The 27,655-nt window shown below is 46.5% G+C and overlaps 1 protein-coding gene across 3 annotated transcripts in view; it reads left to right on the top strand.

Moving 5' to 3' along the window:
* Nucleotides 1–12,147, top strand: part of LOC144755126 (protein FAM163A-like) — a 276,361-nt gene extending 264,214 nt beyond the window's left edge. For all 3 annotated transcript variants that reach the window (XM_078643675.1, XM_078643666.1, XM_078643657.1), the window contains one exon: nucleotides 8,890–12,147. In XM_078643675.1, coding sequence (XP_078499801.1) covers nucleotides 8,890–9,267 — 378 coding nt within the window. In that variant the 3' untranslated portion in view covers nucleotides 9,268–12,147. The remainder of the gene's footprint in view (nucleotides 1–8,889) is intronic.
* The last annotated feature ends 15,508 nt before the right edge of the window (nucleotides 12,148–27,655 follow it).

Raw genomic sequence — 27,655 nt, 5'->3', positions numbered from 1 at the left:
AGTAATCAGACTGACAAGTACTGGAAACATGCACAAGCCATGATAAACTGCAAGCGAGATCTGTCAGGAGTGGATCCATGTTTCACATGAGGCAGCGAGGGCTCCCCGTGGGCAGGAGACATGTTACCCCTTAGAGGCAATCATGTCATTCTCACATGACATTTCCTTTACAACAATGCGAGGCAGCTCGAGTAAAGCAGTTGAGTTGTAAAGCGGTGTGACTACAGGGCAGTCGGGCAGAGGAAAGAGAGCGAGAGTTAGTAGGATCGAAAGAAATGCCAACCAGAGGTGGAAGATGATCAGCACAGCCATGGTTTTTCCTTCCTTTCACAATTCTTAGGACCGGTGACATTTCAAAACTCTTCAGTTGTCACACATTCTTGTTCTGAACTTTCCAAAAATGAACCAATATCCTCTCCTAGATCTCTGCCACAAACAAGCTCCATAGAATCATTTTCTCAGTTGAGATCTGTTGTTCCATGGTATGATGCATTATGCATACCTCCAAGCCATGTTGATTTATTAATTGAAGGACTTTATTGATTATTTAAAAATTCTGTAATTATGCAGGACCTGCATTATTTGGGATTTTTTTTAAATTCCAAATCAATCTCCATGCTGTCTTGTGAGCTGCCTCAGATTTTAAATCCAATTTAATATGCATTTCATATGCCATTGGTATTTCTTACCCCACCAGGTGCACTCTCACCACTTTGCCACCCATTGGGGTACATGTACAAGGAAAGGAAGCAGCGAGGAGCTATGAGCAATTGTGCAGTGCCACGCTGTGTCATTTGAAAAATGCAGGGATGCACCATATTTACAAGAATATGGCGCACCCCTGTGTTTTCCCTTGCGCTGACGCTAAAAAAAAGCTGCCTAGCACCAACCCAGACACTGTTGCGACATGGTGCAAGGATGCGTGTGTTGCAGGGAATGATTGTTTATGTGCAGGAAGATACACCTTCCTGCACATAGAAAAAGGAACAAGCGTGTGCAATGCAATAGGTCTCGCATTAATTAAGTTTGAGCTATTGGCATTGCTAAATATTGCAACACCAATTGCAACAAAAGTCTATAAATTGTAGGACAAAAAAATGTGTATTTATTTTTGTAGCAATGTGGCATGCTGCGCTTTAGATGGATATGTTTAAAAGTAAAGTGCGCCATAGTATGATTGCTACAGTAGTTAATTGTGGATGCGTTAATAATTGATGTGTGCACTGATAGCTGGTGGTGTGTGTGCCTCTAGAAATTGTGCACTGATGGCTGGTGGTGTGTGCGCCTGGTGAAAGCGTGCACTGATGGCTGGTGGTGTGTGCCTGGTGAAAGCGTGCACTGACAGCTGGTGGTGTGTGTGTACCTGGTGAAAGCATTCACTGACGTCTGGTGGTGCGTGCCTGGTGGAAGCGTGCACTGATGTCTGGTGGTGTGTGCCTGGTGGAAGCGTGCACTGGCGGCTGGTGGTGTTAGTGCCCAGTGAAAGTGTGCACTGACGGCTGGTGGTGTTTGTGCCCGGTGAAAGCATTCACTGCCGACTGATGGTGTCTGTTGAAAGTTTGCACTGACAGTGTGGTTGTGTGTATTTGTGTGTGTGTGTGGTTGTGAGTGTGTGTGTGTGGTTGTGTGTGTGTGTGGTTGTGCATGTGTGTGGGGTTGTGCATGTGGTTGTGTGTTTGTGTGTGTGTGGTTGTGTGTGTGGGTTTGTTGTGGTAGTGTGTGCGGGTGTGTGTGTGTGGCTTTGGGTGTGGTTGTGTGTGTGGTTTTATGTGTGTGGTTGTGTTTGTGTGTGTGTGTGTTTGGTTGTGTGTGTGGTTGTGTGTGTGGTTATATCACAGCATAGCCATTAAACCTGGACGTTTTAACTCTTAAAAAGTTCATACAAAGTGATGATAGGGTCTTTTACTGGCTCCACAGACACTGCCTCCTGCACATGTCACAGAGCTGCCTCGGTGCGGTATCCTCGGTGCAAAACCTATTAGCATTTTGCAGGACGCCCTGATTTTATTTCTTATAAAATGCCAAGAATGTTTTAGAAATCCAAACGTCTGTTCACTAGCTCAGGGATGGATAATAAAACATGCATTAACATTGCGACCAGCCTGCATGTAATCCTCGGGTGCTCTCTAGGTAAACGAGCCTCACGCTCGCACTATAGACACCGGATTGCGCGCACTGAAAGAACAAGCACTGGCAAAATCAGCAAGTTAAGTGGGCTCCTGCTAAAATATGGCGCCCGTGTTAATAATGCTGAAAGTTTAGCGTGGTGCCCGGGGGCAGGACAGCAATGAGAAAGCTGCTTGATGCGTGGCCAAACAAAAAACAACACAGTACGAATTAAAGACAATTTGCAAAAAGAAATAGAAAAATAGATAAAAGGAGGGAAAATAAAACAGCATGAAAGATAGAAGGGCCGGGAGAAGCACAACAATCTGCAAGTCTACAAACTTCCCCCAATAACATGAGATGCTCCATATTTGGGACGCTCAAATCGATCCTGCATGCCATATGTTTTCTTTCTTGGAATTACACCATCAAATGCATTTACATTGTTGAAAAACAATCTAGAAACGAGAGCAGCTCGGAAGAAATGGCGTCCTGGAGCACGTATTTAATATAATTTGTGGTATAGTGCTTCAAAGTCCACATCAAGCTGGAATCCTAAAGAAACAGAATCATCAGCAAGTCTATAGAAGACACTTTGCGAGAGAAGCGTATGAGGATGGTAAACATGGTCTGGGTACACTCAGAGACCACTAATGTCAAAGAACATTACAACCCTTTATAGACTATACAATATTACTTTTTCCAGCATGACCAATGAAAATATGGCTAAGATATCCTTGTACGGGACCTCAAACACGCTGTCCAGATAACCCCGAGGGATTAGCTTTCTGCCTGCAAAGTAAACAGAGCAGATAAGGTGCGCAGGACAAGCAACCTGGCCTGCGGCGGAAGTATGGCGCAACCGTCCATTCCCAGCCAATTAACCACTTAGGGAGCAGCTGTGAAGGTACCCCTGGCCTGCACCAGACACCGGACGCAGGGAGAACTGCAGGGCGCCGAAATGGAGACTGGCACAAAAAAAACAAGTGCTCACCCGGAAATTCGTTATTTTGATCTATTTTTTCTCAGTTTGCATGCTATTGTTCAATTTCATTTTCATCCAAAAAATGTAGGGTGTTTTGACTGGAAATGTTAAAGCGAAAAATAGTCCGTGAAATAAGACAAAAATCCATTGCGGAAATCCTCCATCTTTACATTTTAATATCATCCTCAAAGGGTTGTGCTGTGAGTTCTCAATGCAACCTAATTAACACGATATTTATGTATATATGTGTGTATATATGTATGTATATGTCCTTTGGTAAGAAATGAAATAAAAGTCCTTCCTTTTATTTGTAGATGGAAGAAGCGCTAGACCGAAACGGTCTACATGCTATAACTATATGTCTGTGTTTAGATAGTTAAAGTTAGACATTGACACAATACTTGGCCTTTTTTACATGAACTCTATTCCCTAATGAGCCTTAAACCCAAGAGTGAAAGAACATATCATCGTATTAGGTCCAGCCAATACATACATTTTCATTGTTTTGTACTTCACTCCGAGAGCCACCTGAGCTGCGCAAACAAAGCAGCTGTAATATACACAGGGTGGCTACAAATGCTCCGAGGGAGCTCTTTCAGATTGCTAGGTCACTGTTAAAAACTCCTGATCCCCTTCCTCCCCTGATCTCTCTTCTCCCGGGCATTAGCAAGCTTACTGAGAAGCACATCAACCATCAGCTGGCCTCCTTTTTGGAGACCAACAATTTGCTTCACTCTTCCCAGACTGGATTCAGGAGAGGGCAGGGTACCGAGACGGCGCTGCTGAGCGTGGTGGAGGAATCCAGGAGGATTCTGGACACTGGTGGGAGCGTGGCCATTATCCTCCTGGACCTCAGCGCCGCGTTCGATACGGTGAACCATGATACCCTTCTGGCCCGCCTTAACAACTTGGGAGTCACGGGGAGCGCCTTGAGTTGGCTCAAATCCTTCCTGGAGGGAAGGGCCTTCAAGGTGTTCGAGGAAAACATCTCCTCGTGCCCGGTACCATTGCAGTGTGGGGTTCCGCAGGGATCCTCCCTGAGCCCCACGCTGTTTAATGTGTACATGGCTCCCCTGGCGGGACTAGTGGCACCATTCGGGATCCAGCTGGTGAGCTACGCTGATGACACCCAGCTTGTGGTCTCCTTGAATAGGAACGGGTCCTCCTCTGTCAATCTGAGGATGTGCCTTGAGGCGGTCGCGGGATGGATGGACCAGTCTCAGTTAAAGCTAAATGGAGGAAAAACGGAGGTGATGCTCCTGGGGAAGGGAGCCTCCCTCGATAACTCAGAGGCTTGCCACTCTGTATGGGATTAGGACCACTGCCGAAACCAGAGATCAAGAGCCTTGGTTTCTGGCTTGATACGGAGCTTTCCTTCCGTTATCAGGCTAGGAAAACCACGGCTACTTGTTTTGGATTATTAAGGATGATCCGTAAGATCCTCCCCCTGATACCTGAGGCAGCAAAAAGGACACTTGTCCAATCTCTGGTCCTATCAAGGATAGATTATGGCAACGCCATCTACCTCGGCGCCCCTGCTGGGGTAATCCAGCGGCTCCAGATCGCACAAAATCTTGCAGCTAGAATCCTGACAGGTACTGGCCCCAGGATGTCGGCCAAACCGGCCCTGAAGAAGCTCCACTGGCTCCCAGTGAGGGAACGGATCTCTTTTAAGGCCTTATGTATTACACATAGGGTCATGCATGGACAGGGTCCGGCCATTCTGAGGACCTTGATTAGGCCCTATAAGGCCCGGAGAGACCTGCGCTCAGACGATCAGAATTTAGCTGAGATCCCGAGAGTCCGGAGATCGAGGACCGGGGGTCGTCTCTTTTCTCTGAACGCAGTTAGGCTGTGGAATTCGCTTCCCCCTCCGCTGCGACATGAACCCAACCTGCTGATCTTTAGAAGGAAATTGAAGACCTGGCTTTTCAGCAGAGTATAAAGCTAGATTTATACAGTGATGTAAATAGCTCCTGATCCCGTCGCTGTGTACCCTCTGGGCTCCGTACAAGCGCTGGGATGCTCCTGAGTAGCCATGCGCTATATAAGAGTCTGAAAATAAATAAATAAATAAATAAATACAGACAGAACCCAAGGGTTGCAATTACACAGGACCCACGGGGATTCAAGGCCGGTACTAAATGCCATTAAGTGATTTTCACGTGAATGACTAGAGCACGCCTTCCTGTGTCTCCCTGAAAGGGCTCGTGCAGACATACATGTCTACAGGTAATTTGATGGATGCTGGTGCCGTGCGCGCTGGGATGTTTGTCTGCGAAGCAGACATACAAGCACCACCGTATTGGAAGTAGACAACGTGGCTGAAAAGGAAGATAGGTACTTTTCAAACTACAAGAATCCCCATTTTGTAACAAAACCACAAAAAAAACAAGCACAAGATCATCAAAGCAGCCAAAAGGGGAGAAAGGAGGGGTACGCCGAGGTAACAAGGACTGGGCGAGAAGGGAGGGGGGAATGCCAGCAGGGAAAGTGATGGGGGGGCGGAAGTATGCGAGTGGTGTGCGCGCAAATGGTGATCACTTTCGCTGCCGCTTTGATGTTCTCAGTGGCCGCGCGGCTCACTGAGAACATCATAGCGGCCGCAAAAGTGATCAGCAGGCGGACAAATGGTGCGCGCGCCCGGCGCACATGCACTGTACCTGATCCGTACTTTGGAAGCACTTTTGAAAGACCCTTACTTTATATCTAGCCAAAGCATCGCTAACGCGATGGCTTAGCGAGACCTAAAAACGGGGAGAAATAGAGATATTTCTCCTTGTTGCGCCTCCCTTACGCCTCCCGGGGGAGGCATACGTTTTTGGGGCTGCCTCAGAGTTATGATTCCTTGTAAATCTGGGGTTGTGTCAAAAAGCCATGAGTGTTGGGGAGGCGTACGTTTTTGGGGCTGCCTCCGAGTTATGATTCCTTGTAAATCTGAGGCTGTGTCAAAAAGCCATGGGTGTTGCTGGGATCGCCCAAAGCAATACCCATTGCATGCCCCTTTAACGTAGAAAACCTATAAAGGGAACGGTATTTACGAGGCAGCATTAAGCCATGCAAAGTGGCTTAGTGCTGCCAGGTAAATATGGACTAAACCGCTGTGCCACGGAGGGTCGTAAAAAGTGATGCTCCGATGGTGCAGTCTCATTGTAAATGATGCCATAATTGTGTAGAAATGGTAGCCTCTATCTAATAATCTGCTCTGTTGTTCACCAATCCGTGTATCACCATTTAGGTTACTGAGACCAGCTGCACATTTGCACACACCTTACACTGGTGATCACTCTTGCAATATTCAAATTTCAGCCATTTCGACCACTATATGCATCCTAATTGAGTCCATTTAACTTTCAGATGCCCCTATATTGCTAATGTCCTGATGAGACCCTTGCACCCTGGAAAGAGTTGAAACGTTGTTGACAGCATAAACAGCAAACAAGCTATGTTGCATCTAGGAGCCGGCATTTATTGCACTTGGATTCGATTAAATCGTTGTTTGTTTTAAACGTAACATTTATAAATCTCCTTTTACTCTTCTCTGCTGTCCTCTTGTTTTAGTTTCCTTTTTCACTTGTGACACATGGAATGATTTTTCTAAAATTGTGAAAGTATGAAATGCAAAACAGATAAGTGTTGGCCATTTTGCTTTGTTGATGACAATAATTAATTGCAGATAGTGATTTCGCTAATTATTTAAAAGTATTTGAATGATACCATTAAGAACCTCTGCATGTTTTGGATGTCAAGACAGCCATATTCGATTGTTTACATCTGTGGCTCACTTTATTTCAGCTGCACACAGGAAGATAACTACCCTACACTTTTCTCATTCAATGTAAGCCAACAACCTCATTTTCCAAGACAAAATATAGGTTGTTATGCCAAATGATTCTTGGGCCTGTTGTACTGGAAGTGATGGATTCCTGGAATAAAGAACTTTGTTCTGTTGTACTGTGCTTGTTGTGTAATGTTTAGGACGTCTCTTCCTTCTTGTATAGATCATCAGATCCATGTCCTCATATAGACCTCGTTTATGCAAACAAGATGTAGAGGTAATGGCCACATGTATTACCCGTTGCCTATAATGTGAACAACTCTAGTCCCACCTAATTGCACAATTATGGAATTAGGGTCCATTTTATTCTTGGCACTGCTACACGAGACACTAATTATATAGACACCAGGATAGGTAACGTACTTACTATCTGATGTTCCAGATGCTCCTGAAAAGGAGGGGTTTCACATTCTGACGTACCCGTTAGCTGGCGAAAGTTGGCCATTCACAGCCACTCATTACAGAAGAGCAATACAGACCATCTTGGCTCCAGCCGGACTGAATATTTTGAGTCTTTTGGCTGCTCTAGATTGGTGGCTGAATAGCTCAGTGGTTTGGTGCATTTTGAATATTATGGGCCTTATTTACTAGTTTTTGGCATAGGGCAGAGTCACAAGTCTTCTTGCTGCACTGCACTGCGTCAAAATGAAAGGGCAGGAATGTGCCATATTTACAACAGTACAGTGCACTCCTGTCCTTTCGTGGAACAGGTGTGGCGCAGCGGCCAGGGTGCCTGACTCCGGATCACGGGGTTCGCGGTTCGATTGACGGCGGCAGGTTAGCCCAGCACCATGTGACTCTGGGCAATAGCTCGCTTAATCTTCCCGACGGCTCCCAGTGCACCTCTAGGGAGGTATGCGCTTTACAAATGCTGGCATTTTATATTTAATTTGCCATGCGCGGGCGCACAATTTGGTGCCTAGTGCTAACGCGAGCACCCTTACACCCTGGTGCATCGGTGTTTGCGTTGCATGAAGTATATTTTTGTGCAGGAAGGGGCACCTTCCTGCAAAAAACAATCCATGGAGGATTTTTCCTCTTTCTGCGTGTGCCGCAGAATGAAGAGAAATCAAGATATTTCCCCTTGTTATGCCTCCCCTGGGAGGCATACAGTTTTGAAGCATTTCCAGGTTTACAGATCCTTGTAAATCTGGGAATGTGTAAAAACCTATGTGTGTGGCATGGAAAAACCCACAACGCCCATGGAACGCCCCCCTGACACAGTGTATGGCAATGCAGCGACTGGCGGTATTTCGCCTTACACCATATCTACGAGGCCATGAAAAGGCCTCGAAGATATGGGTCTGCAATCTGCGCCACAGCAACGTCAAAAAAAGTGATGTACCAGCGGTGCAAGGGGCTTGTAAATAAGCCCTAAATTTAGGGTGCAAGCAAGTTGCCAGTCCTCCGATGACAGATGTTCTAATAGAGTAATGGGTGTAGTGACATGGATTGAAGTCACTTAGATTATGTGTAACAAGAGAATGATATCACTGGTAGTGCCATGAAGATTTGTCCGGGGGTTTCCTAAGCTACGCATTCCACGAAGCAGTCACTCGTGTGCTGCACAACTGAAAGTACAACAAACACGGACACATTTGGTGACTCTATACTGACAGTCTGGAGCTGAGTGTGAAGTTACCGCAATTCTAACAACACATTTACAACTTACAGTGCATAACTCACGTTCTGGCCCACAGTTCTTGGCCTTGGAATATATTCATCACTGTTTGCTTTGTCCACCATTTCACCAGGAAGATTAGCAACTCTATATTCAACACTTGTCTGCAACTCTATAAACATTTAAGTCTTGTGTGTCCACTGAATGCATATGTGAACTTGTCATGTCAAACCAGACATTTGTACGCTCAGGGTGCCTAGTTACTGTGGTTAAACTCAATTTTTATTACCTACTGATGATAAGACTAATCAAAGTTTGCATTTCTCTCGTCTTCTATAGTATTACTGCTGCAAGAAAGATGAACCCGAAGAGGAGGAGGAAGAGGAGGGGCGACCTGATCATGCCGCCTGTTCACGCTTCCCTTGTGCAGCACACAGCCTGGATGAGCCACAGGAGCAACCCACAGAACCAAATCACCACCTGCCACAGGCTACTCGCAACATCTGTCCCACCTGCTCCCCTTACGGCTCCCCTTTTTACATACGGACGGCGGACATGGTACGCAATGGAGGGGATAGGATCACCTATACGCCTACGCTCTACAAGGACACTCGGCCACTCCTCAGTATGGGTGGGACTCCGAGTCAGTCGGTGACCCGACCAACTCTCAGCCGCAAGGCCTTTGCCAGTCCCAGCACTATCACCACTGAGGTGTGAACAACCAATTTAAATGAAGCATGGACACCGAAGAGGATATCCATGTGACATCTTGGGTAGATATCCTTCCAGCATAAGAAACCCCAAGAGTGAACACCCCTAGAACTGAACATGTAGACACTATGAAGAAGGATTGAACTTCCCAATTGCCCTCAGATCCTGAAGGCGAGGGTTGAGCTTTAAACCTTTTTTCAGCGTGGGATCTTTCATAGATTCACATGCTTGCATCTCCTGCCAGCTGAAGGGGATAATCAACATAGCAATTACTGTTTTGTCACCTAGTTCTTCAACTTACACTTGGGACTTTTCTATATATCTTCTTGAGGGCTATGAGTATGTATGTGAACAATAATATATCTATGTGCCAAACAACAGATACTCTTCCAAGAAACTTGGGGCATCCGTTTTACCAGAATGAAATGAGCGAGATCAAAGACTGCAGCACGCTTTATGAGGCCAGTGTGGTTGTGAAGACCATGACGTAACCGCCAAGGTGCAAATGGCAAAGGAAAGCATTGCACTTTTCCCCTCCTACTAAAAATGGGGTGACACTAGGCTGGCCTGGAATGTTTTCATTACCTTTTTCATTATTATTGGAACGGGTGAGGGAGGGGGGGTTTGGGTGCACGCAGGGACCAGCAGGAAGAGGTGACAGCCTTGGACTCTTATACTGTGCTTGTGTTACAAAAACCTGATATGCAACAACCTCTGTCCCCACCCCAATCTCCACCCCGAATTCCCTAATCTTTGCGCGTAGAGAAATGAAGGATTTAATCGAGAGATCTGCTAAAATGTGTCCTTGGCATGTGGGACAGGGACAATATGCCTGGGCAGTCAGCCATCTGACTGTAACCACAAGACTAATTCCATCATTGTGTAACCAGCTTTTAAGACTTCACAATGCAAAGACCCGGCAAAATGAAAGACTTCTAGTTCGCCCATTATAATTTAAAAATCATAATTGATACTTAGGCCTAGATTTACTAAGCCTTTGCGTCACCCTTAAGTCGCGCTAGGCGACGCAGGGCAACGCAAAGGCTCATATTGGATGCCACAAAGCCACTCGAGGCCTGATTTGCGTGGCTTTGTAAAGAAATGTAATGCAACACAACTGCTTGCCCATGGTTACGTAACATTTCAACTTGAGAGGAGTTCCATGGGTGGAGTATGGACGTTCCCATGCATCCACCCATGGATTTTGGGGCATCCCCAGATTTACTACGGCTGGAAACCTGACAATGCATTAAAATGCTACGCCTTCCCCAGTGAGGCATAATGAGAAATATCTTTATTTCTCCTCTTTATTTTCTCTTTCTGCTCTTTCACGCAACAGAGCACTGCAGCTTTCTTTGCTGCCCTGCGTTGTGTGAAAAAATAGTAAATTATCCTCTTAATGTCACGATATGCAAATGCCAGAACATAACTGGCAAATCGAATTGCTGCCGGCTAGAGAATTTTGTGTCTATTGACCTGACGACCGACATTTAGTAATGACCAGCTGTGATCACAGTACCCAGACTTTCTTCTGCGCACCTTGATTGACTACTGGCGATATAAAGAGTTTCCTACAAATCAACAACAATAATTAATAATCACTGGATTAACCACTAACTTTGAGGCCATAAAGCGCTTTAATGCCTCATCCTGGGTAGTAAGCGATATATAAAGTGAATAACAGTACAATACAATTTGATAACACAATCCTGAAACATATGGGTAAATCTGATGCTAAAACAGTCCTCCTTGATTGCTTTGATGAGCAGTTTATTTAGAGCTTGCTTTCGCAATCACAACAAATTGTGTTGTAGGAAGCAGGGAAAACACCCTATAATGAATAGTTGACATATCACTGCTGACGACTGTAGTAGTCTTATTTCACTGACTAACATCAGGACTAATAAACAAAACAGCAGAATTGAGTGACGATATTATTATTTTAACATTAAAACGAACACGCTACAGCGTCACTATGAATGATAGAATTCAGGCAATAGAGCAAGTACTGTTTTAAAACTTATGTCATCCCAGGTGTTGTACTAAATGCCGCGCTGTCTCCGCAGCTTAGGTCATTGCTTTGAAGGTGCTGGGCATGGTGATTGTTTCTGGGAGCCAGGGATTGCACAACTGAATATCGACACCAACAATATCATGGCATACTGATATCGTGGACAGCATATCGAGGCACAAAATACCAAAAGATTGGTGCATATAGGGATGAATAGAGTTACTTTTGCCAACTCCACATCTACGTACCTTAAAGATATATGTACCGCATAGATAACTAAATATAGAGCTGGGTATGGGAAATCTAGACTAACTTACCTGGTGATATATTTTTTTCAATATTCTGTCTTCGACATTCCATCCCATCGATTTTGTTGATTCGTTATTCAGGGGGCACACCGAAGGGAGGGCAGCCAACATTTGAAAGAATGACGGTGAGGTGGCACATTGCAAAGTATATTGCTATTTATGTGCTGGCCTCTCACAAAGAAGGCAGCCTCCAAATCTTATGTGTTCTTAAGTGCTCTGCCAGGGACTTGAGCCTAAATTAAGCACCAGCTGCTACCGCAGAAAGTTATTGGTCGAGCTAGAAGCATCCCATATCAGGCGCTAAAGCCAGAGACACCTCTCTAGAGGCCTATCATTAAAATATGCCAACATTGGAGCAGAAAATTAGATCGTTAACGTTTCACAATTTGGGTTCCTGTTCACATCTCCCACCCCATCTCTCAGTCTTTTATTCTTGTTGCATTTATTCCTCCTTCTTCTCCTACTCCCTTTTCCCCCATAGTTCAAAACCCCCACAATGCCTGTCTTGCTCATTTGGTTATGAAGGATTTGTACCACGTCTCTAATAAAGGAGGTACTGCTGAATAACAACCCCATCCTGCACTGTGTACTTTTTATGCTGGCTTGGTAGCAGGCGAAGGAGAGACCATCACTTGCCCACCGTGTTTCCCACTGCCTATCAGGGTAAAGGACACATCTCGCCAGTATGCGTTGAACAGCACAAGATCCCCTGGATGCAAGTTGGGCTTGTGCATGCAAGTCACAGTCCAGCCCCTTAAGTATTCCTGGACCTGAGGTAGCACCAACATCCCTGCTACATCCCCTCCCACAAAAAGAGAAACACCACGAAACCTCTTTATTGTCAACCTTTTTGCTAGAAATCACACTGTATAACAAGTTACCTTCTCTCCTTTATTTGACTGCTCAATAAGCATCATTTTTATCTCATTCAGATTCATCCTAGCTGGATCCAAAAAGAAAGCACCTGTCATCAGTAAAATAGTGCATTGCGCTGCGGTCCACCCAGGCAAATGGGCTTCAACAGAAAGCATACCAATGGATCATAGAATTAGAGGAAACGCCCATGAGGAGAACTGAAGTCCCTGATAAGTCCTGGAATCTGATTACACCATTGCAGTTGCAGCTGGGGGGAACTTAAGTAATCAACCAAGCCTTCACCCACAAGGGACACAGATCTCAACTAACCATCTGCCCTCCATGATAGCCAAGTACTAGGTGAAAGAGGGTAGCTGTAGGTAGGAATGTTACAAACAAGGCAAGGGTTGAAGGCGTATGGTACATGTGGGCAATCTCGTACTTATGTCGCTCTGGAGGCCATCATGGACAAAGGTAACAAATACATCCAGTTAATGTGGTCTGGAACATTGCATTGAGTAATGTGACCATACACTGCTCTTTAGGGTAAACACTCAACTGTCAGTTTCAGCCCAGAAAATCTGACAAGACTTAAGCGAAGTTTGGATGAACATCTGCCAGAAACAAGGAGGTGCATCTTGAACTTATTTAAACTAAGAAAAAAGCTTTCAAATGCACGTTCAAACACACAGCAAAGGGGTTTTTCAAACAGGATCTTAACCTCAAAGCTAAGTCGTGTAGAGTTGGCAAGGGAACAAGTTATTGCAATGTAAACAACACAAGTATCCCTGTATCACTGATCTCACATGTTTCTTTATCAGAAGTGAGTATCTTATCTAGTCCTAATTCATGTTATTTTTTAATGTGGTGCATTGTTTTGTGAAAACTCATACTAAATTTCCTACAATAAAAAACAAGACATAGATGATTATGAGTGGGCCAGATAATTCCGACCTGTATGTAAATCTGTTTACGCACAGGTCGGAATTACGAGTTTGGCTCTATTTTAAATATCTTAGTTGTTGCTAAATTTCGGCAGGACAAACCTGCTGAAATTTAACAGGGGAAATTGTTGGTATTTACTGTACAATGAGGATTTTGGTGCTTTAAACACCAAAACCTGCATGTTATTCCCCACAAACTCGTGATAGGTGTCATTGCGCATGATAAATAACATACTCTGTGGTATCATTATTTATCATGTGCAATAAATAACACCTAAACTCATAATCAGGCCCATAGAGTAAGATGAACTACTCACACCCTCACCAGCGCAACCTGAGCTCTCCGTTATTGAGAAAGTCTTCCATGTCAGTTCAGTCTTGATGCTGTCACTATGTCTCTGTCTATCAAAGCTTTTAGATCAGATGTCTCTAAAGTTAACACAAATTGACCTGGTATTGCTCAAGTGGCATGCCCAGTCCTGGAAAAGCCACACAAGAATGAAAAGTGCATTTAGTGTTGATCCCTATATTTAATTCCCTTTTTCTGAGTTTCTCCAAGTTCAATTTCCTACAGTTGGGTTGCATGAACACGCTCCCTGAAATATTTTTTTACACTTTGTGTGTGTATGTGTATATGCATGCACGTGGTGCGGCATCGAGGTTCCTTAGGGTAGAATAGATGATGAGCACCCATACTCCTCGGTACGTTGCAACTTTTAGCCAAAATGGTTCTGACCCTTTCGGTTCTCATGCAAATGGAGTAAAGTAGCCTTACTCGTGTGCTGCATGTGACGTGATTTTACTTAGGCACACCAAACTGTGTGACGTAATACATGATGTAAGCTTGGCATTTAGGTTGTATAGGCATAAGACAGGCCAGAGTGACAAAGCTTAGTAAAAAGATGCAACTCTTTTCTGAGATACCCATAGTTTATATGGTGGGAATAGCATCTGAGGGACCTCCTTACACAGGGCTTCCCCTCCAATGCCATTCTTACTAGCATGGGGCCTGCTAAGCGGGATTTCCCAATGTTAAACCCAACGGCAGCTCTGCCATTAGCAAAACCACCATCCTCTGCATACTAAGTGATGTGTGGGATACAAAGAGGTGGTCTGGTGGGACAGCTTCAATTTTTGGTGGTTGCCCCTTTACCACCCACTTCTGAATGAAACCTTAGACTCTTTTGTTTGAACACTTTTGGCGTGTCAGTTTTTTTAGCCGTCTCTCTCCACAGGGCCAGAACTAACTGCCCTTTCAACGAGTAGAAGTTACTCTAGTGAGCCATATATTCGTAGCCTGTAGGGAACTCTTCTTCAGAGTTTTCAATTGTTCAGGGCTGCAGCTTAAGTACACCTTAGACTCTCCGTGCTCCTGCACTTGCTGGTTTCAACAGAGTCCTTTCCTTGCTGCTTAAATGTAAGGTTACAGACAGACGAGTGGATGGTGGGTGGGTTCATATGCAAAGGGTGAATTACAGTCTAACAGTAGAAGGCCCTCCATGGTGAGTAACCTAATGGTACATCTAAGCCTTGCTTCCTCCAATTCAGAACAAATTTAGAAGAGGGAAGCTAAACAACAGCTCAAGTGGATTCTTGTAAGAGGTGAACACCGGTTAGCAAATTAACCTATTTATGCAATGTTTGCTGGGAATATGTGGAGTAGCCGACAAGGCTGCTTAGTAGACAGTGTCCAAGGGAACATGAAAATGGACATCAGGAAATGAGACCAGCCATGCAATGACTAATCAAAATATTGGAGGCTGTTTACCATAAATCATCATGAACCTACCTTATGCATGGCTGGCCTTATTACTCTGCAGGTAAAGATGAAGACATTGCCTGATGCATAGAGGGTGTACAATCCTCTCTGCATCAGAGGATGGTATTAGTAAAATGAGTGGAGCACAAACTCAGGACAAATGAGGTATTTTGTCAAAACCTTTGGCCTCAGTGATGGACCAGTGTTATGAACAATCTTGTCTCAATTGAATATAGTGTAGGGCTCAGGACAAGACATGCGGCCTGATTCACAAAGGTGCACTTACGTGCAAGTTTACTACTTTTCGGTATTCACAAACTATGGGGCTTATTTACAAGAGGCCTACGCCCCAGAGAGTCACTTTTTTTGATGCTTCTGTGGCGCAGGACTCTCAATCAAATCTATCAGGTGTCGCAAAGCCACCCTGTGTGGCTTTGCATGGCCTCATTGATATGGAGTAAGGCAAGGCAACACAAAGCTCTGCATCGCCTTATTCTGTGTTAAAGAGGCGTTCCATGGATTTTGACGATGCCCCAGATTTGCAAAATCACGTAAACCTGGGGCAGCGCCAAAACTTTATGCCTCCCAGAGCAGGCATAACACGGATAAAAGTTTTAATTTTGACTTGTTTTTTCGTTTTTCCATGTTTGCTACATGGAATAAAGAAAATGCCTCTCTGGATTGTTTTTGAGCTGGAAGGTGCCCCTTCCTGCACTAAAACAATCCTGTCAATAATGCAGACACTCTTGCACTATGGTGCAAGGGTGTCTGCGTTGGCGCTAGGCACCAAATTGTGCGCTGGCTGAAAGGATAGGAATGCACCATATCTCGTAAATACGGTGCATTCCTGCCCTTTAAAATTGGCATAGGGCAACACAGCAATGTTTTGTATATGAGGCACTATTTGCGGCGCTCACTAATCCGCACTCCAATTACTTAAGTGTGTAGAGTTCTGGTATCCATGCTCTCTTGATTGCATCTGATGAGCAGCTCCTGGTTGGAGATGGTTCGCGGCCAGCAAAATGTGCAAGATTCTTCTCGTTACCGGTGTGGAAGGCTTGCTGTTCGGTGATGGCGCTTTTCGTCATCCGTCAGCATTCTGATCTATACAAGAGTGGACAGAACACAGCTCTGATATAGCCTCAGCTTGGTTTTGGTACTGTACTGAGATTACCTCCAAACATTGTTCCACATCCTGAAAGCATTTCTAGCCTTGTTCAGTCTTCTCTTGATATCACTGCCTGCCCCGTCCATTATGTCTGATAGTACCGCTTAGGTAGATGAACTCTTAATTCATAGCTACGTCCTCTCCATCTACTTTGATTGGTGAAGGGTTTTGGTTGATGAGTGGCATGACTTCTGATTTCATGTTGATCTTCAGGCCCACTCACTGCACTTAGGTACTAAGGCGAGACATCTTTTCATGCATTTGCTGGTGTGGGTGAGAGAGCAACGCTAGATCATCCACATAGTCATGGTCCTCCAATGTAAAGAATAAGGTCCATCTGATGCCTCTGGCTTGGTCTACAGCTGTGCAAGGTATCATCCAGTTGATGACTAGTTTGAAGAGCAATGCTGATATCACTCAACCATGTCTCACACTGGTCTTAACTTCAAAGGTATATTGGCAATCTCCCACCTTACTTGTAAAATTATCATAGAATCTCTTGATGAAATCTGTCTGTTGCGGTGAGCCATCGACTCTCAGTATTTGCCAGAAGCACTTACGGCGGATGCTGTCAAAGGCTCTGTCCAAATCAATTAAGTTGATGTCTAGTTGTCTCTGCCTCTCCATGCACTGCTCCATGAAGTTGCATACAGTAAGGATCTGATTAACACACCCTCTGTTCTTGCAGAACCCAGGCTGTTCTTTCCTGAACTGCTTGTCCACTGCATCAGAAATGCACTCTATAATGATTTTCGCCAGGATTTTACTGAGGATTGACAGAAGGGTGATTCCACGCCAGTTGTTAGTAAGTTAATGCTCCCTTCTTTGGAATCTTGATGACAATGCCTTGGTTCCAGGTACCTGGTACTTCCTTTACTTATCAAATTGATGTAAACAGTAGTTGGAGTATCCTGGCTGATGTTTTAGAGGCTGCCTTGAATATTTCTGTATTTAGGTTGTCTTGGCCAGGGGCTTCTCCTAACTTGAAAAATTATTTTTTCTTTCTGTGGTGCCGCGGTGTTCATATCCAAGTCTGTCTCTGCTTCTTGGTAGTACACTCTGCTTGTTGGTACTAGTCTGTTCAAAACTTCTTTGAAGTGCTCAGTCCAGTGTGCTTCCTGCTCTTTCTCTGCTGTGAGCAGTCTGCTTTGTTTGTCCATGATAGGGGTGTTGTATGTTGCACACGATTTACCACTGACTATCTTGAAGACCTTCCCTGTCCTCCTCTACTAGCTGCCTGCGCTGTTTGGCGGGCAAGGTTATGCATGTACACCTGGGTGTCTGCTCTTGTCCTTCTTTTGACTGCTCTGTTTGCTTTTATGTACTGTTGCTTGTACTTCCCAGCAGCCTCTCATATTTGGCCTCCATGAATTTCTCTTATCCTGCTTTCCTGTCTTCAATCTCTTGCCATATGTCTTGTGTTAACAACTCTCCTCTTCCTTGGCTTGGACCACAGGCACTGCTCTTCACATATATTGAAGAGACCTGTTCCCATTTCTTGTTGACTGTGCCTGCAGCTGGCTCAGACTGATCTTTTGTTTTCTAGGAGTTTGAACCTGTTTTTGATTTGTAAGACAAATGCCTTCTCGGTCTTGCGGTCCTGAAATTTTGCCACTTCGAATTGCTGATGCGTTCTGTTTTTCTGAGCTTAAACTTCATAAGAGCAGCATTAGATACAGATTACTGCTAATGTCTGCTCTCCTCCTCACTCTGAGACCTTGCAGTGTCAACAGGTTAATCTTATCATCAGGTGTTCCATCTGGTTTCTGTCTCTGCAAATTGGTGAGCACCAAGTTAGTTTGTAAATATCACAGTGGGGGAAGGTAGTCCCTTCTATGACCAGATCTTTTGTGGTGAAATATCCCAACAGCCTTTTCCATTGCTGTTCATCGTTCCACAACCTAAACTTTCCCACAGCTCCAGCATGATTCCTGTTATCATTTCCCACTGCAGCTTTCAAGTCTCCAATAGAACAAGTTACTTACCTTTGGTAATGATATATCTGTAAGAAACGTAGGTTAGTTATAAGCATCTTTATTCGATTCACAGAATCATCAAAGCAGTTAAAACAACACATTTCCATTAAAAGGATATAAAAAACAACTGTCCGTCTTCATTCCAATTGGAAAGCAGCATCTGAAGTGCGAATTTCTATTTTAGCAGCATGTACAAAGCGGAAAAAAATAATCCTTTTTTCTAAAGTGCATAGTGCCTAACATTACAGTACCTAAGGTGCAATTTTATAGTTTTAGTAGCCTATACGTAAAAATTTGTGGTGCACGGTACCTGAAATCACTTTTTAGTTACAACGATTTTAAATTTAAGATTCAAAATTACAATTACTATTCCATATCAAACATAAGTATTAGTTTTAAGAGTCATTAACGGCATCTTAATTACATGAAGTGCAAATGCCTAATACAGGTTTCAAATTTATAGTAGATTATAGGAATTGACTACGAAGATATTTGATACCATAATATACGAATACTAATATAGAAATAACAATCCTTATACAAAACCATAACATCGAGGTTTAACATATTTCATTACTTATTAAAACTTTAAACCTCGCTATAGTCTAATAAAATTAGCTGCCAGTAAGAATCTGTTTGTTCCAAATACAACCAACCTAGAAGTATCTGTCTTTAGGATACGCAACATTTCAATATATATTTCCTAATGCACAGGTTCCTACCCAAAGGTTTTATCAATTTTTTCCTTGGGGTTTCATATAGTGAACAAAAAAAGCTATAATTAGAATTTAGTGTGACGCTCTGCTCAATAAAATTCCAGAAGATGGTTTCACATTCCTGTTTGGATTCAGGGGTGAGCAAGTCCGGGTGTTCCCAGAACCTGCTCAAGCCCAGAACCAAGAACCATCTACGGGTATGAGCCAACCATGGGAATGTAACAAAAGCATCAAGAGTAATCAATTCCCTTAATGCTTGTCTATATATTTGCAGTTCCTCCGTGGTCCATATCCTAATCCAGTACGAAAGGGACATCCAGATAGCCCTGTGCTCAATCCGCTTGATACCCAAATCCAACATAAGGGGGATCACAGGTGTATTTTGCGGTAGGGCAGTAAGTAAACCTCCTCATAATTTTATTTTCCCCTACAGTTAGAGGTGTGAGGGCCTCCCCCCCCCATAACGCCGAGCCATATAGGGCAGCTGCTTGAACCCTAGATAGGTTAGTTATAGATTCCTTACCGTAGAACTACCCCCAGGCGTCAGACCGGATCTGGAAAGTTTTTTCATCAGTAGTAACTCTGCGCATCGGAAGGTGGTGTCGGTCAACTCCGCGTCTGTCGTTGGCGTTGTGGTCGCTGGGATTGGAAAGTTTTTTCGTCAGCAGTACCTCTGCGCGTCGGAAGGTGGCGTCGACTCCGCGTGTGTCGTTAACGTCGTGGTCGCCGGGATGACATCGCGGTAGCTACTTAGACGCTGTCTTGTGCGCTGACGTCAGTTCTGTACATGACTTTCCATACCAGAAACGCAGAGCCATGCAAGACACTGACCACTGGTGCACAAAACTAGGGCCCTGAAAGGATGTCTTTAACCCTAGAAATCAGTTTTCAGAACGGGGAGGATGGGTGGTTCAGTAAGGAATCTATAACTAACCTATGTTTCTTACAGATATATTATTACCGAAGGTATGTAACTTGTTCATGTGAAAGAAACAGTTAGTTATAGATTTCTTACCTTAGAATAGATACCCCAGCAATGCCAACCCCCAGGGAGGATCTGCGAACAAAGATCACACCAGAAAGCCCTGGAGAACAGGATGGCCAAAGAAGCCTTCTCTCTGGACTTGGCTGTCCAGGCAGTAGTGTTTCGTGAACATGTGTAGCGATGCCCAGGTAGCTGCCTGACAGATGTCATGCAGAGGGACTCCTCGTTTCAAAGCAGTAGTGGCTGTCGTCGCCCTGGTGGAATGGGCGCGTGGCCCCAATGGAGGCTCCTTTTTAGCTGGAGAATAGCAGGCTTTGATACACAAAACAACCCATCTAGAGATGGTCCGCTTTAGTATGGCCCGACCTTTCTTGGCGCCCACGTAGACAACAAAGAGTTGGTCATCCATCCGGAACTGTTTTGTGGGATCCAGATAAAAAGAAAGCGCACGTTTTGGGTCCAGACGGTGGAACCTCTCTTCCTCTTTTGAAAGATGCAGAGACCAAAAGAAGGTGGGCAGAGTGATGGTTTGCCAGATGTGAAAGGAGATGACCACCTTGGGAAGAAAGGATGAACGAGTTCGTAGGACAACCTTGTCCGGATGTACAGACAGAAAAGGATTGGATGAAAGAGCCTGGAGCTCACTCACTCTTCTGGCAGATGTGATGGCTACCAGGAATGCAGTCTTAAGCGCTAAAAGAAGTAAAGGACAGTTGTGTAGCGGCTCAACAGGAGCTCACATCAGATAGGTCAAAACCAAATTGAAGTCCCACTGAGGCATTACGAAAGGGATGGGAGGAAAAAGATGAGTAATGCCTTTCAAGAAACAATTTACAACCGGGGACCTAAAGAGAGAAGGCTGATCAGGAAACCTCAGAAAGGCGAAAATGGCAGAGAGATAGCCCTTGATAGTGCCCAGAGCAGAACCCTGCAGGGCCAAAGAAAGGCGGAACAGGAGAACCTCAGAAATAGGGGCAGAAAGGGGATCCACAGCCTTTGCTGTGCATACCACAAATTTATTCCATTGACCGGCGTATACCGTCTTAGTGGAGTGATGCCTGGCTGCCAAGATTACATCACAGACTTTGGGAGGCAGGTCAAACAATGTCAACTGCCGCCCCTCAATCTCCACGCAAAGAGGTGGAGGCTGGACAGGATCAGGTAGAGGACCGTCCCCTGCTGCTGCGACAGAAGGTCCTACTGAAGAGGCAGTCTGATCGGAGGTTCGATTGCCATGTTGAGTAGCTTGGGTTACCAGACTCTGCGTGCCCAATCCTGAGCCACCAGAATGACTTGGGCCCTGTCGACCTTGATCTTCTTCAGCACTCTGGGCAGAAGTGGTATCAGCGGAAAGGTGGACAACAGACCGCAACTCTACTCGCGACGAAAAGTGTCGCCTAGCGAGTGCCGCCTTGGAAATTCCAACGCGCAGAATGGCTGACATTGCGTGCTCTCTTTGGTGGTGAATAGATCTAACCAAGGCTCTCCCCACTGATGAAAGAGACATTGCACCATCTCCGAGTGAAGAGCTGCGACTACCGCCATCACTTTCGTGAACACCTGAGGGCCACTGGTAAGGCCGAAGGGGAGCACGGTAAACTGGAAATGCTCGTAGTCTACCATGAACCACAAGTAGGGCGGGTTGGCTGGCAGGACGTGGATGTGAAAATAGGCGTCCTGCAAGTCCAACACTACCATCCAGTTTCCAGGGTTGAGGGCAGACAAGACCTGAGCTAACTTCAACATTTTGTACTTCTCCTTCCGGAGAAAGCGATTGACGCTCCTGAGGTCCAAGATAGGATGCAGGCCCTTGTCCTTCTTGGGTACCGGAAAGTAGTGGAAATAGCAACCACGACCTACTTCTGGGACAGGAACGCGCTCGATGGCTCCCTTGGCCAAGAGAGCCAAAACTTCCTGTTGGAGAAGGCCCAGGTGATCCTCCGACATGCGATGGTACTGAGGTGGCATGGCTGGAGGGGTAGTCTTGAAGGGGAGGGAGTAGCCCCTTCAGACTATCTGCAGAACCCACCTGCCCGACGTGATGGTTCGCCAGTGGGGGAGGTGACGGCGGATCCTGCCGCCTACTGGTGATTGATGGGCCTGAAAGGTCGGACTAGGAAGGTTAGGAGGCAGAAGCAGAGGGGGACTGGCCCGCTCTCTGGCCCCCAGAACCGCGGCAGTGGGTCCCACGTCCCCGGCCACGCGAAGGTTGTGCAACTTGACGTAGTGGGGCACCCCTTCCATAGCCACGAAGTGGCGAAAAGCCGACTGCGCTGGGCGAGTGGAGAGGCCCAAGGACTTGGCCGTAGCCCGTGAGTCCTTAAAACGCACTAGAGCGTGGTCTGCTTTGTCGCCAAAAAGGCAACGGCCATCAAAGGGCATGTCCAGAAGAGCGCTCTAGACATCCCAAGAAAAGCCAATCGATCTCATACAGGCGTAGCGACGAAGAGCTATCGACGTGGAAATCGACCTGCCTAGAGAGTCGACGGTATCCAGCCCTATCTGGTGGTGCGTTAGGGAATGCACTCTTGGAAATAGAAGCTTGAACCACCAAGCCCTCCAGGGTGGGGTGTTGGGAGAGGAAAGTGGGGTCGCCCGGGACCGGGCAACCGTCCTATTCACCTGAGCCCCCGTGTTGGGCCGTCACCAAGAGCCCAAAAGGTAAGGGCTTCATTCAACGGCAGCAGGGGCTCCAAAGAACTCGCTGCCTGCTGAAGCACCTCTGTCAGGAGGTTAGTCCTGACTGCCACCGTAGGAAGCTCGAGGTGGATAGCCTCGGCCACCCTACCCAACACTACTGCGTAAGACGCTCCCTCCTCCGTAGCCACGGTAGGAGACAACATACCAAGGTCTGGGGATGTATCCACATCACTGGCATTTCCCAGGTCTTCCCTCCAGTCCTGTTCATACTCTAACTGGTCTAATAAAGGGTCCCCAGACCCCTCCCAGTCTTCCACACCCTCCTCTGGCTGACAGGTTGGATGACAATGGACAGGGTGAAACACAGGGGCAAAAGTACCTTTGGCGCCGGATCCGGCATCCACCGACGCCGGTCCGGCTCCGTGTCTACGTCGGGTTGGAAGCCGGGGTCGATGCCGGCTGGGGGTCCAGGCGGCGTCGGTAGCGGAAGTGGTGCCGGTGCAGTCGGCGCCCGTAGGGGTGTCACAAGGTCGACCGGTGCCGATCCGGATCCAGGCCTGGATCCAAGGGGGCCATGTGGTGCCGGAGCCGCCGGCAGGGAAGGCCTAGGGGCCCCTACCGAGTCCGCGGGACCCGAAGACGCGCCCCCAAAGTCAGGCTGCCCAAAGATGGCGTGCATGGCTTTGTAAAACTGACGAAGCTGGGCAGGGGTCGCTCCGGGTCCTGGAAAGGGAGAGAAACCCGGAGTCGGCCCTTCGGCTCCACACGCGGAGCCACAGGAGTGACGATGCTTCTTCGACTTCTTTTTGTGCTTCGACTCAACTGACCCCAAGTGTGAAGACTTGGATGACGAGTGGTAATGGCTCCGCGACCGATCCCTCGGCCTCCCTCACGACCGGGACCTCGAACGGCGCAGAGCCGACTGCCGGCGCTCAAGAAGCTTTCGGGACCACTCCCGCAAAGACTTCGGAACCATGGTCCGGCAGTCGGAGCACGACTTTGGGTCGTGGTCGCGCTCCAGGCAAAAGAGGCACACGCGGTGCGGATCAGTCACCGACATTATTCGGGACCAGGAACTGCAGGCCTTGAAACCGGGCATCCCTACGTGCACCAGGAGTCCGTAGATTAAAAAAAGACGTCAACAAAAGTTGCTCAAAAGGTTCAGTCAAAAAGTGACTGGAGGGTACCGCTCTCTCCGGATCTGCACTGGCTGGTGCAAAACAAGAAAGAACTGACAGCGCGCGAGGCGGCGTCTAAGTAGCTACCGCAATGTCATCCTGGTGACCACGACGGCAACGATGGACGCGGAGTCGACCGACGCCACCTTCCGACACGCAGAGCACGAATTGGAGGGAGATCCTTCACGGCTGTGGCCACTAAGCATTGGAAATCTTTGCCCAACTTCTTGCGGCAGGTAAAATATGAGCCAATTTTTAGGAAAGCCCTGAAAACGTGGCTCTTTAGCCTCGATCCTTAGGACTAGGCTAGCGTTTGGCAGTCTTGCGGTTTGCACTTCTGTCTTGCTTTTAGCGCCGAGACACCTCTGCTTGAGGTAGCTGTTCGCGCTAAGCCTTTCAGGATCCAGTCAGACGCCTAGGGGTAATTCTAAGGTTATGTTATGTTTTGTTATTAAGTCTTATATAGCGCACAGCTGCGCCAGCAAAGAGGCGTCCCGGCGCTTGCAGCTAAGAGGTATAACACACACAACAACCTAAAACCGTAACAGCCACCTTGCAACCAGAGACTACACTAAAGGAAAGAGAAAAGTTTTAATAGCTTTCCTAAAGGCAAGCAGACATTCTATGCCGCAAATCTGTTCAGGCAAAGAGTTCCACAACCTTGCAGCAAGGCAGCGGAATGAACGACTACTGAGCTTGACCCGTGGGATGACAACCAGATGTTGTCCCGCCGAACGAAGTGGGCAGGAGGGAACATAAGGGGTGAGCAAGTTGCTCAACAGGTTAGGCCTAGCAAATTTCACTATCTTAAAGGATAGACACAATGTCTTAAAATGCATACGCTTCTCCATAGGAAGCCAATGCAGCCTCCGGATAGTGCCAGCAACGGGGCAAGATCACGGGAGACCCACCAGGATTCTGGCTGCAGCATTTTGAACACGTTGCATCTGAAGTATTTCAGCCTTATTTGCCCCCAATAGAAGGGAGCTGGCATAATCCAGGCGAGATAGAATGGTCGCCTGTACAGTCAGCTGATGTAAAGGCGGATCAAAAAACTTCAGAAGGGGCCTAAGACCCCGCAGAAGGCCAAAGCACGTGCCAGCTACTTTCCTTGTATGAGCCTGAAAACTGAGAGATGAATCCATCCAGACCCCAAGATTTTTAACCACGGCCTTTGGCGTAGGAATATCACCCAGAGCAGTCTGCCACCAATGCTCGTTCCACAGGCTCGTGTTCTTCCCAACCAACAAAACCTCAGTTTTGTTGGCATTTAGTTGCAAGCAATTGGTAGCCATCCATTCGGCTACAGCCGTCATCCCATCTCTGAATCTAGAGGCATTCGGAGAAGACCCTTCAGCCAAGGTAACAACAAGCTGCGTGTCGTCCGCATATGAGACCATAGTAAGGTCCCACTGTTTGGCGACAGCAGCCAGAGGCTGAACGTAAAGATTGAACAACGAAGAGCTCAACGCCGGGCCCTGGGGTACCCCCTGGTCGATGGAATGGGCCTGAGAGAGAAACGGGGAAGCGGACACTCGGAAAGATCTTTCAGTCAAAAAGGATCTAAACCATTCCAAAGCCGAACCAATCAACCCAGCTTCCTCTAGCCGCTGAAGTAGGATGCCATAAGATACCGTGTCAAAGGCGGCACTGAGGTCTAGCAAAAACAGTGCCGCACTTTGACCAGCATCAAGAATGGACCGCAGATGTTCAGTAGTGGCCAGGAGAGCCGTCTCCATACTGTGGCCCGGTCGAAACCCATTCTGAGATGGATCCAAAATGTTATTAGAGTTCAGAAACTGAGTAAGCACGTTGTTGACATGTGCTTCTGCAATCTTAGCCACCCAAGGAAGGAGGGATATAGGTCTAAAATTTTCAGGTTTGGTTGAATCCAGTGTAGGTTTTTTAAAAATGGGGGAAACCCATGCCTGTTTCCATAATGCCGCAACAGTTGCAGTGGAAAAACAGGAGTTGATTATTTGACACAGCTGAGCCTGAAAAATAGAAAGTGACTCCCTAAACTGCGTTGGCCTCAGAGGGTCAGAAGGAGAGCCAGTTTTAATTTTGCCACTCAGCCGAGTGAACTCCTCCTGAGACATACTCGGAATGGCTGCCAAGGTCAAGCAAGACCCAATTTCCGAAGGCAAGGAGATAGAATAGGTGGAGACTTGTGGAAAAGATTGATAGATGGTACAAACTTTTTCCACGAAGAAGGTAGCTAACTCATCACACTGCCGTGCGGACGATATAACAGGCATCGTAGCTTTCCTAGTCCAAACATCTTTGAGAATCTTAAAAATGCATTTTGCTGGATTAGGACTCAACTTAATTTCGTTCGCATAGTAGGCAGCACGAACTTTGCAGATGGATCTATGATAATGCTTAATTTTAGCGAGATAGCATAACATTTTCTCAGAATCATAGTCCCTTCTCCACTCCCGTTCTGCTTTTTTGCAAGCTTTCCTTAAAACAGTCAAAGAGTCATTGTACCATGGACTGGTGGTAGAGGTGCGCCCCTTAAAAAACCATTTAGCAGGGATAAGGGTTCTCTAAACCATGATTAATCCAGTCACAAAACGCAAGAGTCATATAAGGGTCCCAAAGGGTTAGCAGCGAGGAAATCATGGAAATCCTCTAGCTTCAACTTACGCCAAGGGCGTTTAAAGACCGGCTTTAAGATGTTTGAATTAAGAGGCTCTGTGAGCGGAACACACAATTCTACCAGAGAATGATCGGTCCAACCCATGGGTTTAGGCATCTCCACCCTAAGAGACTGCATGTTGGAAAATATACAGTCTAGCAAGTGCCCAGCTGAATGCGTGGAACCAGAAACTAGTTGGTCCAGCTGCAATGCAGCCAAGTCTGCAAGTGAACTGCAGATTGCACTATCATGGGTTAAGTCAAAATGAAGATTAAAATCCCCCAAAATACTAAAATTGGCTGTGCCCACAACGAGCGAGCTAACAACATCCAAGAGAGCATCTTTAAACTTGGCAGCCGGCCCTGGAGTGCGGTATACCAGGAGTCCTGATAAAGTCAAATGAGGACTCACGGAAATCCTAAAGCGAGCACATTCACAGCCTTCAATTACTTCCTTAGTAAACAAACATGAATAGCGGGATTTAAAGATTACAGCAATGCCGCCCCCTCTGGACTTCCTGTTGTTCGTACATATGGAATATCCTATTGGTAATGCTAAATTAGGTTCCGCTACCATGTCATCACTTAGCCACGTCTTGCACATAAAGAACAAATCCCGAGCTTCCACTGTGACAAGTTCAAATATTTCCAAATAGTGTTTAGCCAACGACCTCACATTAAGTTGGAATATTTTCAACCGAACCTGGGGTTGATTACCCGGTACACATGGTAGGGGAACAGAAGCGGGTATGACGTAGCTACAGACCGGACAACCCCGTGGTTTTACCCATAGGTTAAGTGGAGGTGCCCTACATATAGTAGTCCCTGAGTTAACCCCTTCGACGCTCATGACGAGCTGGGCTCGTCATGAGGTAGCCTCCTCGCACGCTCATGACGAGCCCAGCTCGTCATGTAAAGTGCGCTTTCGCAAAATCCAGCGTACGGGGGGGAATCATGCCGCACGCATGCGGTTAATAGCCAAAAGTTCTCCCCTGCCATATGAGTGTAGTCCAGGCTGCTTCTGACCAGGGGTCCTGGCGAGAGGCGACGTACAGGCACGGACGGGTGCAGATGGGCTTGCCTTTGGCGCCCCCGCTGCGCGCTCGATACTGTATCCGCTTTTAAAGGATGGGGAGGCAACTAGAGCGTCAACCTCCACTGGACCGGAAGTTGTCTTCCTCCACGTAATCGGGACCAGAAACCCGCAGTGGAAC

Source organism: Lissotriton helveticus, chromosome 1_1 (assembly GCF_964261635.1).
Source record: "Lissotriton helveticus chromosome 1_1, aLisHel1.1, whole genome shotgun sequence".
Classification (NCBI taxonomy): domain Eukaryota; kingdom Metazoa; phylum Chordata; class Amphibia; order Caudata; family Salamandridae; genus Lissotriton; species Lissotriton helveticus.
Note: the sequence above shows the minus strand (reverse complement) of the source record. Positions and strands in the feature narration are given on the sequence as shown.